At 37.4% G+C, this 11,612-nt stretch overlaps 1 protein-coding gene across 1 annotated transcript in view; it reads left to right on the forward strand.

Moving 5' to 3' along the window:
- Positions 1 to 11,069, forward strand: part of MYOM2 (myomesin 2) — a gene marked incomplete at both ends in the record, with an annotated part of 72,291 nt that extends 61,222 nt beyond the window's left edge. The window contains 7 exons of the mRNA XM_081997409.1: positions 1,628 to 1,666; positions 2,348 to 2,453; positions 5,077 to 5,240; positions 5,574 to 5,610; positions 5,738 to 5,760; positions 6,625 to 6,680; positions 10,725 to 11,069. Of these exons, the coding sequence (XP_081853535.1) occupies positions 1,628 to 1,666; positions 2,348 to 2,453; positions 5,077 to 5,240; positions 5,574 to 5,610; positions 5,738 to 5,760; positions 6,625 to 6,680; positions 10,725 to 11,069 (770 nt within the window). The remainder of the gene's footprint in view (positions 1 to 1,627; positions 1,667 to 2,347; positions 2,454 to 5,076; positions 5,241 to 5,573; positions 5,611 to 5,737; positions 5,761 to 6,624; positions 6,681 to 10,724) is intronic.
- Between the last annotated feature and the right edge of the window lie 543 nt (positions 11,070 to 11,612).

Here is an 11,612-nt window from a genome sequence, read left to right on the forward strand (position 1 = left end):
GGAAGAAAATTAATTTTATCCCAGCCAAAAGCAGGACAATGGTGGAGTTAGCTTTGAAATGTAAATGATAAACAGAGAAGTTTAGCATGAATGAGGCCCTGGAAGACTGCGTCTTGTATGGGACAGGTTGGTTCAAGTTCAGTGTGCACTGGCATTCAAATGAATATAGATGCAAATAGGGGTAAGAAAATCTAATCTAAAATGCAGCTACAACAGGCAGTTAAATAAGGTTTCATATGGTATCAGATATCACAATGAGCTACTGTGATTCTATGCATATTTAAATTTGTTCAGTAAGATAGTGTTAGTTTACTTCTGAGTCTATAGCAAAGACTGATCTGTTGCCAACATGAATGATTTTTACTCAGCTTTGGTAAAGACCTCCCCTGGGCTTCTTTGCTTAGGTCCCACCAACTAGGCCAAAGTGAACCTGGATTCATCCCACCTGCATATAGACATTTGCCCCAGATAATGAATATTTTTTGCCTGTTCCTAATAGAGGGAGAAAGACATGTTCAAAAATTAACTCAGTTTACCAAAGTTCTTAACACCTTTTTTCAGCAAGTTGAGGAAGTATGTTAAATAAGAGGAAAAGTTGACTCTCAGACTGAGTTCTTAAGCTGTGGTTTACTTCAGAAGGCTGTATCATCACTTGATAGTCTCTCAGGCATTTTTCCTCTGCATAAATTCTGCCCATTATTCTTTCAGAAAAAAAATGTAATTTAGACAGTGTAGATAATATAGCCCCACTTTCCCAGACATCTGTAATGTAATGTAATGTATATTTAATATGCAATTCATGTCCTGATGTCAACATGCCAGCAGAAGCATACTTGAGTTTGCAGAGGGTTATGGAATTGAATCACGATTTAACAGAGACAAAAAATGTGCATATACAGATCAATACAGACCAAATACACAAGTAGTATTTTCTGAACTTCATGCATTTTGATGTCTTCCCTATCCAAAAAAGTTATTCAGCCTTGAATATGCATTCTTCAGTCTTGAATATACATTCTTCAGATTATGGCGTTTCTTTCTTTCTCTCTCTTTCCATCTCACACGGTGACACTGAATAGGATTCTTCTGCTATGAACGAGTTCCCCGCTCTTCTGTCCTTGTCTCCAGGGTTGTCTCCCCTTCTGCAAACCCATCAGCTCTGTGATATTTCAAAAGCTCGATATGATACCTGCTTTCTTTAACTTGCTGTCAAAGGGGTTTACATTTGACAAATGCTATCCTACAGGGAGCAAGTGAAAACTGTTTTTACCCAGAATGCGATAATTCCTCTTTCCCCTGCTCTCTCCTTTGAATGTGAACTATCCAGTTTTAATGACCTTTTACCATTTCTGGCCTGAGGTATACAAAGACAAAGATTTGACAGCAGACAGCTGACTCCACACACAGCGGAGATACTGAGTGACACAGCACAGAATTCATATGCTGTACACAGACAGTGTCCAATTTGTCCCATACACCTGTTGCGATTTTAATGGTTTTCTTTGCTTAAGGATGTGAAGATTTTCCATATTGCTTTAATTAAACTGAACATAACAAAACTATATTCTGACTGAACTCTGATGGTACATTTTCTTTTTTTTTTTTCTTTTTTTTTTTTTCTTGGCAGTGTATGATGATATAATTCTGGCATTGAGCAGAGTCAGTGGTAAGTAAATGCTGCCTTGGATTTTCATGTAGATTTTTTATGTTTAAGTCACCTGAGCCTGAGGCAGACAATTTTTATTCTAAGTGGGAAATCTCTGAGAGTCATGATGCTTATATTATTATGGACATGTTATTACGTTTCTGAATAGGCAGTTGACCTTGCTAATTGACAGTATTAAAAGGGAACAAAGTATTATTCCACCTGGCTTGTTTGGTTTAGATACTGTGACAATGTTGTAGCAATAATTTTCTTCCTACTTCCCATTAGTAACTGAACCTTGATAGAGAGAGAACGAGATTCTGGTCCTGGTCCTAGTGAGAAGCTGGGAGTCATTCCACTGAAAGAACAGGGGTTGCACAAGAATAAAATTTTTGTGCAATTAGAATCATGACACTAAAGTTTCACGGCAGTTACATTACGAGCTTATTATTTCACAATGGATTTTCCTAGTCGTAATGCTTGTATAGGACAATAAAACCATAAACTCATAATGAACTTTCACCTGATACAAATCAGCGGATCTCCTTTAAGAGTCATGAACAATTGTCTCTTTCTTGGAGTTGAGAATCATAGCCCAGATCTTGAATTTTTTTTTCGTCCTGACAGTACAAGTAGTCCATTTGACTGTTTCCTGTTCATTCCACTATCCTGTTTGATCTGCATATATTCTATTTTATGTAGGTAAGTCAGCTTCTCCACTGAAGATCCTTTGCACTGAGGAAGGACTAAGGCTCCAGTGTTTCTTGAAGTACTACAATGAAGAAATGAAAGTCAACTGGTCTCACAGGTAGATGAGAATATTTTTTCAATTTTATTTGAGAAAAAATGCTGTCTTTATGATTTATTTTTTACTATTCTGTGGCATTTATTTACTAACTGCACCACATTAGTGAATTTCTCTGTCCAGACACTTCATATTCTCTTTTTGCATAAATAGTACGTGCAGTAAAAGAAATATTACAAACTTGTCCAACACCTATCAGGAGGGCTGTAACAGCCAGGAAAAAATGAATCTACAGTATTCCAGCCTCTTACTCAAGAGAAGACTGTTTTCCATGATATTATCTGGTTGGTTCAAAGATAGCAAAATACTTGAGCATAATTTTCTCTTCAGGGCTGCCCATTTCCTTAAGTGGATGAAATTCTCTTCCAGTACTAGGTGAATACTAAGAGTATTCTCTCACAATTTAATAAAAGCCTGTATTAAGAAAGGAGCTTATTTTTTTTTTCCAAACTGATACAGTCTTAAGTAACTCAAAATATTTTAATTCTGTTCCTCCTCTTTGAAAATATAGTCTGTGGGGCACGGGATACTTTGAGAATAGCCTTCAGAGCTGAAAATATAACCAGAAATGAGCTTTAAAGTTCCCAATAATTTTCCACCCTCATGTTACATTAATCTTTGACTGTGGAGGCACTCTATTCATCTGTGTATTCACAGTTAAATGTGTGTTCAAATGCTTTGCTATGTCAGGCCCTCATTTGTTTGAAATCACAGGTAAGGTTTGGCAGGATTTTAAAACTCTTTGAGTGGTTTCAACTTTTACATTCCTTGATGGCCTACAACAATGACACACAGTGAGCTGGTCTGACTTGGACAGGAAGAGGCTGTTTTATCAGCATGTTGTCCTAATTTTGCAATGCTGTGCCACCCTTGATTTCTATGAAGACAAGAACACAAGAAAATGTCAGTGATCATCAGGTTCAGGGAGCTCGAGAACAATTGTGCAAGGGTGTGCAGCTGTATTCATAACTCAGGCTTTGTATTCAGTAAGTCCTGCTCCTTCTTTCAGTAAATGTGGTACTAGTATGATGGAAAGGAAAAGAAAAAAATTTTTTCCCTCTGCCTTTTAGTATATCTGCTTGAGTTTTAAAAGTCCATTCTCCCATCCAGTTCATAGAAATATAAAACTAGAGAATGCTACATGGCTAATATGGAAATATCAGCTTGCACATTTATATTTACATACAGACTCCTCACCTCCACAATATTTCAGATTTTACAATATCTTAGACATTGATTGTCTTGAAGATCATTGAACACAGATTTAGAACAAATAAAATTTCAATTCTTTCATGAATACAATGATTATAAGCCAGAGTTGATGAAGTTAAAACGAAGACTAAAACAAACAAACAAACAAACCAACCAACCTCCCCCAGCCTGTTCAAACTTTCCTGCTCTTTTAAATGAGGTTCTAGTGAATTTTTTGGAAAAAGTGAAAGGCTAGGCAATCCATGTTTTTTTTACTATTGTCTGCACATCATGAAACACACTATGTAAATTTCTAGCTAGCTTTGGATTATCCACTATACTGTAGTATGGAACATAATACAAGTCCTAAAGCCAGTATGCATTGTCCACTCATGGCACAGTGGGGAATATTATATGTAGTATTTTCTAATATATAGTAGTTTCTATCCAGGTATTGAATTTGGTAAACTGAGCTCAATGTAGTTGTCTTATAGAAAGAGAAATAATAAAAATTCCTTTTCTTCATCAAAGTAACTCTTTAGCAATGAAGCCAAATCAGCCCTGCCTGGGCAAATAAAATAACTGACCAAAGAGAAGCTAATGCTGAGTTCATCTAATAAAAAATCCAGCTAAAGATGCTTGGGGAAGAAGGATGAAAATAAATATTTCTTTAGTTAATGAGTGAAAGATGAAACCCCTCTTCAAAGCATTGGAAGTGTTCTGGTTCACGTGCTCTCATTAAATAGCTTTTTCTATTTCCACTCTTCTTGACAGATTATGGACCAGAAGAACTCCTGATCTGAATCAGTAGGGCATTTCTTATGTTTTTAGCTTAGGAAGTGATGATAAATCAATGTAACGACGCTGTTTTTTAAGACTTGTTTATTAGTTGTCTGAAGTTAGGAAATTTGCTTTTTGTCTTGTTCTTAAAAAAACAGATGTATTTTGAAAAGATGCACGAATAGTAAATTCTATGCAAATCTTTTATTGTTTTCTTAATCAATCTTTGAAGTTAATGAAAGGTAGAGATTTTTTTTTCCTCATCAGAAAAAGTTGTTTGCCTCTAGTTTACTATTCTGATATATTCTATGTTAGTGTGTATGAAGTGTACAGAACTAAAGTCATGCATGGTTTTCGCATACAGACATGTATGTACATATGGATGTAAACACAGGTGATTGTGTATGTGGAGAGAAGGAGAATAAGAGTGAACAAATTAGTCTTTGGAATGAAAGCTCATACTAATGGTTCCAAAGTGTTCCAAGACCGCACTAGGAAAAAAATAATCTTCTGGGAAATAGCTCCTATTAGTTGCAATTTATCCGTAGTTTAGGAATAGTATGTTATCCTTTGTAACTTTCTCCTCTCCTCTCTCCTATGGAGAATATACACGAAAAGAATGTTCCAACTCATTTCTGTTCATTTTTTCTTCCAGAGAATCTAAGATTTCTTCTGGTGAAAAGATGAAGATTGGAGGTGGAGAGGATGTTGCCTGGCTGCAGATATGTGAACCCACTGAAAAGGATAAGGGGAACTACACCTTTGAAATCTTTGGTGACAAGGAATCCTACAAACGCACGCTTGATCTGTCTGGGCAAGGTATACTTATAAGACCCTACTTACATGGCAACTATTCATCAATTAAGCAGAATTTACTAGCAATAATCAGAGGAAAGACAGTAAACCCAGACAGCTTTTGGTCAGAGCCAGTTGTAGTTTAGTTGCGTAACTGTTATGATCTTTTTAGTCTTATATCTGTTTTCACCACCAGTGGCCTTGGGTTTCAGGGGTTCGGTTTCCTGGTTTTCTATTGTGTAACCCTGTATGGGTTTTAAAAGAGTTTTAACATGGGTATGTGTTTAAATATTTATAATGAGCCCCAAGTGCAAGCTATGTTCAAGGACAATAACTTTCTCAATTATTTTGTTACAGCTTTTGATGATGCATATGCGGAATTCCAGCGACTCAAGTAAGTGCTACATCTTTTGCATTTTGATGCTGTAACAACAGTGTCTTTACTTACAGAAAAATATTTTATTAATAATTTCATTAATAACTTTATATATTTCTCTTCCTCTCTTCCTCAACAATTTTAGGGCAGCTGCTTTTGCTGAGAAGAGTAAGTTTATTTTACATTTTATCAAAGGTGTTCCACAATGTAGTCTAGTGTTCTCTTTAAGGTATCCATCACGATATGCTGCTATAGCTTTCAGAGTGCTGTGTCTGTAGAAATTCCCTGTTAGCACATAATATCGGAATAATAATAGTAAGTTGTGGATTTATTTGGTTTTAATTCCAATGGAAACCTACTAAAAGTTTGACACATTTTGCAAGGCTCCACTGTATCTTCTTGTGTCTGCAGAGGTTTTGTGCAGTGTAAGCTTCTGGGTGTCATACATGCAGGTGTTGACTCTGAAAGCTGCTGATGATACTGAATATTGAGATCTACCCATTAAGTAAAAAATTACCTGTTAATGCCCATTGGCAGTGCTTGCTGAGACACAGATGGTGGGGAAGGTAACCCCTACTGTTAGGGGCTGTAGGAATTCTGGCACGTTGCTATCAGTTCACCTGGTAATGATGAGAGGCTTCTGCCCACGGAGTGGCAGAACAAATTTTCCTTAGATCCTAGATACCACCAAGATTCTAAAAGCATCCTCCTTGCTTTGCTCTGTGCCCAAAGCACAAACTGTCAAGTTCAGCAGTATCAGTTTGGAATGCTATGGCACAATCACTGCTAAAAAATCTGAAGGGACCATAAAATACATTAAAAAGAAATAACACAAAATATCACAAAAACTGTATTATTTAATTAACTTTTTTAAAGTTTTTTTTAACTTTTTAAACTTTTTTTAAAGTTTTTTTTTAAGATAAATCCAAACAAAAGTTGTGACTAATATGACACAATTATAAAATCATTAAGAAAGGTGTAATCTTGAGGTCTAAATTTCACATGGTCTATATATTTTTCTTTAAATCCTAGATCGTGGTAAAGTCATTGGTGGTTTGCCTGACGTCGTTACCATCATGGATGGGAAGGTAAGGACAGTTTTTGTCAACGAATCATGCTGACTGGTGAGAGGTTTGCTTTGATGGCAAAAGGGGAGGGAATGCAGATGATTTCAAAGAAGCTGAAAGCAGAAGGAGGATAATTTAACCCACCTAATGGTAGTCATTTAATTGAGACATATGCTACCGTAAGCTGACTCTACAGTCAGAGGAGATACAGCTTGCTTCAGATCTTAGGCAAGCAAGGTCAGCGTCAAGAGGAGCTGGTCTTGTGCTGATTATGTAGAGGCTCTGAGTTAATTACATACTCAAATCTGGGCTGGTTTTCAGCTCTGCGTACTGAGCAGAGCAGTTCAAGGGGAGAGTCCACTCCTGCCCTGTACAAGAAATGGAAGCAGCAGGAGGAAGCAGCTACTCTCTGAGAACCAGTATAACAGAAACAAAAATTAGGTCCCATTCTCCAGCATTCCAGGCATAGACTGTTGTGGAGGGTAAAGAACCCACCTGGTTTAACCACCAAGGGGTTAAACTCTCCCTTCTTCCTATATATTAGCAGCTAGCCCCATTACAATATATAATTACGGGAGACTGAAGGTCAGTGAGTACACATATTTTTTGATATCAGTAATAACTAAATGCCCAGTTACAAAGCCAAAATTGGTAAATTTTTGCAAAGTCCCTTCCTAGGTTAGCTTGACTAGTGGAGGTGAAATTGCGTGATTCTGACTGACTGATGCCCTTCACTGGGATTTTTGTTGTGGTGGTGCGGGATCTCGTGCCACTTCAGCCCAAACTTGCTGGGTACTAAGATAGAAGGAGAAGACTATTAGTCTGAGCTGCTGTTAGTCCTCACAGGTACAAGGAAGTGCTGGATTTTGGTCTCTCCATCCTGGGGGTGTGTTCCAGACTCTAGGCATCCAAGTCTTCAGTCCATTAAAGACAAACTCTTTACATCCTTCCCACACAGATAAAAAGTTCTTGTCCCTTTGTCCTGAAGCAAATCTTTTTCTCTTGGGTGCCCTGTCCTTCCCTATGGGGAGAAACTAGATCTTCACTCTGGGAAGAATAATTACTGAAAGAAAACAGGGTAAAAAAAAAAAACAACAAACAGAAATCTGGAGTGTTGTGCATGGTGCAGAGGAGGTATCTGGAAATTATTATCCAACACTTCTCACAAGAACTAGGAAATGCCTAATTACATGGTCATTACAGGCTCTAAAGAATCAAAAGTAAGTATTTTTTCAAATGATTCATAATTAATTTGTGCCTTAGTACCTTAGGCAAAAATAGATTTGGGTCCAAAAAAGAAAACATGCAATATCATGAAAGGAAGTCCAGCAGGGGCCATTAAATACAATGTTCTCGATACAACTTGTGCTTATAACCAGTTTAAAAGCCACCAAACTGCAAAAAGCAGGAAGGTATACAGGGAACAGGATCACACTATTCTTCCTCTATTTTTATATATGTAAGCAGTTGCCTTTGACCTCTAAAAGAGCTAGATGGACTTTCATTATGACTGACTATAGCAGATCAGCTCATGAGCCAAAGTGACTCTTACCTTCTGCTGGCTATCAAGACCATGTTGATCAGCTGTTCACATCTCTTGTATGAAGTGCATCTTGTGAGACCATGGCTGTGTTGCTCTGTGTGGATACTGTCTTTCTTATCACCTGAGTAAGAGGTTGCACACAACTCTTCCAACTTTCTGTGTACTTGGCCATTTTCTGGATATCCAGGAGCAGTCTCTTTAGAGAGAGAGGGGAACATGTGGTCCTTGCAGTGGATGCTGAAAGCTGCTCAACTCTGGACCAGACAGAGATGTTTTTCCTCTTGGCCCATTCCTTCCTTTGTCTCTAATGAGTATTCACATGAGGTGCCTTCTTATTGTGGTAGACAGAAGCACCTCACAACAAGAAAGCTAGTCTTTTAGGAGGTTAGGTGTAAGCCACTCTATGACCAACATCTTAAAACTGTCTAACTGTAAGGAAGCAGCTCGGAGGAGTCATCCCTGACTGCATGCACAGACTAGCTGCGGTTTCCTCATACAACCATGCCCTAAAACTTCAACCCTAAGTGAAGGAAATGCTACATAGTGCATTTCCAGAAGTAAAAGGCTTCAAAGGATACCTAATCAGGTGAGGATTAAATAACAGAATGTGTGAAGAGAAACTCTCTGATTCCTGAAGTCAGGCAAAACAAAATAGATCACAAAGAAGTGAAACTTTAACATCACCTTTAAATTAAATATGAACAGGTACCATGTAAGACTTGTGTAAGTACAAGTGTGAGAAGTAACTATATAAAAAAATACAAAAAAAGGGTGGAGAGTTTTCCTCATGCAATGGAATATTACAACTACACATATATATGGACACAATACAGTTTTACTAGTGCTTCTTAAGAGAGTATAAATGAATTTAGGACACATCTATAATTTAATATATTAGAACAGGCCCAAATGATCTAAAATGACTGTGGAATATATCTCTTCTCTGGTAAGTTTTTGATATTAACTTGTTAAGACTTGATTAATTATTATTAATTAATTATTAATTGCTCTTAAATGAGGTTACTTTTGAGGGCAATAGTCATGAAAAGTTGCCTGAGTTACAGAAAGGACAGTAAGATTTAAACTCATGCTATTACACATCAGTTTGATTTCCCAAAAATTTATTTTCATGTTTGCATCTTTACTCCTTTAAATAGTATATAGTAAAGCTAGTTCCTATAGGCTATTAGTTAACATTACATCCTACATCGTATCACTTCTTTAAGAGTACTCACACACTCAGGTTGTCACTAGGTTGTACCCAGAGCATACAAACCTTCCTTCAACATTCCCTTCTGTCTTTGGAGGCATGTAGTATGCAAGTCTGCTTCTGTTTGTGAACTTAGAGCACTTTTGATCACTTAAAATTTCTTCCTGTTTTATTTTTTGCTCTAAGTTATATCACACCTATTCAGTCATCATCACTCAAGAAAAACATTGCACAAAAACATGCATGGGTGCTCACAGAGAGACTTTCTCTGCTCCCTCTGGGTCAGGATTTGGCGAAACCTGAAGGGGAATATGGAGGCGAGGGAATATAAAGAAGCATTCTGGTAAAAACTATCAGTTTTGGCTTGTTCATTGGGTTTTTTTCTTTCTTTTTTTTTTTTTCCCTACCACAATGGTGCGTATGTGAAATTCTTAAGGTGACTTTTAATTATCTAGGGCAGAATTTTGGGCAGAATGAGTTTCAAGCAAAGGTGGACAAAGTAGGCACTAATTAGTGCAACTTCTCACATGATTCTTTCATTCTTTCTGTCATCACTGTACATAAATACATAAAGTTTACATGCATATACTTATGGTGGACAAACTGGGGTTCAGCCATAACTATATAAAAATTTGGAAAAATGACCATAAACATTTTATGGGCTTCTTCAATCTCAGTTCAGTCTTTGAAAAATACCTGAACTGCCAGGATGGCCTACTAGGTCATTTCAGCTATTTTCTGGATATGTTATACATGTGTGTAACACTTTTACAACATTTATGCATTATTTATTCTTCATTAAATATTTCCATTTTACTAGTCAGCAGCACCTGGAATCAAGGTCCAGTGATTCATGTTATGCACTCTATTTTTAAGTGATTTTATTTTTTTTTAATCATCTCAAGCAATAACCTCAGGAGGCCTTGGTCGGAAAAGATTTGCTCAGTTCTCCTCCCTGCTGTGTATAGGGAAACATCAAGGATGTTTTTAAACCTATCATTGCCTGCACTTCATGTCGGACTAGTTGGTTGTCAGAAGTCTCCTGCAGGCAGGACTGCAATGACAGTCCAACTTACCATCTTCAGACACCATTACCCTGAAGCTATTTCTGCATCACAGTCACTGGTAAGATGGTGAAAAGACTGAATTAAAAAAACCTGAAAGTTAGGAACTACTTTTCAGTCCTCAAGAACATGATACCTGTCTTACTTTAATTAACTATGAATAAGAAGTGCCTGAAAGCAATACTGAGAATATTCTGGTTAAACAAATCTGACTGATCCTCAAAATTACTTCTTTTTCCCTCCCTCAGACACTGAATCTGACCTGTACCGTATTTGGAAATCCTGATCCTGAAGTAGTTTGGTTCAAGAATGACAAAGTCTTTGAACTTAATGAGCACTATGTGTTTTCACTGGAACAAGGGAAATATGCCAGTTTAACAATCAAGGGAGTGACCTCAGAAGACTCAGGCAAATATAGCATCCATGTCAAGAACAAGTATGGCGGCGAAACAGTGGATGTCACTGTAAGTGTGTACAGACATGGTGAAAAAATGCCTGAAATTAAGCCTGGCCAGCTTGCTAAACCCAGGCCAATACCACCATCAGAAGAAGTCCTCAAACCTGAGGACAAGGCAAAATCCAATAAGAAGTAAAGCTTGACACTATGTTTAACAAACAAAACAAAATACATGAGCTGTAGTTGAAGTATTCCCACACGTAACTAATTGGTGATGTCCAAAGGGAAACTGAGCTTTTAGGAGTTTGCTTTAGGGTGGTAGCTCTGCTATGGTGCTGCAGACATATGCAACAATCTCATTTTGAATACATATAATAGGGTGGGACTTGCAAATACGAAAAAGCCAAACGCCTGCCAGAGGTTCCCATAAGCAACGACAAGTTGCACAAACCTACAGTAAACCTCCATTTCCACCGTCCCCAAAAAACCCCAACCAACCACCCCAGAACCCTCTGAGAACAAATGTCGCATCTGTAAAGGCAGTAAACTGCAGTTAGATACATATTCAGAGATGGTTCCTGCTGTGTTCCACACACAGCCCCTTTGGTTTTGAAGCCTCTGATCCTGTAAGTCTAGTGGATAGTCTCTACTTAGTAGTGATACTGTTGTTTTATAGTGTGACATTATCTTTAGTAGGCTTTTACAAATGTTTTCTGTTTTCTCATCGAAGCATAGGTCA

Source organism: Phaethon aethereus, assembly GCF_964289735.1.
Source record: "Phaethon aethereus genome assembly, chromosome: 3".
In the NCBI taxonomy this organism is placed as follows: Eukaryota; Metazoa; Chordata; class Aves; order Phaethontiformes; family Phaethontidae; genus Phaethon; species Phaethon aethereus.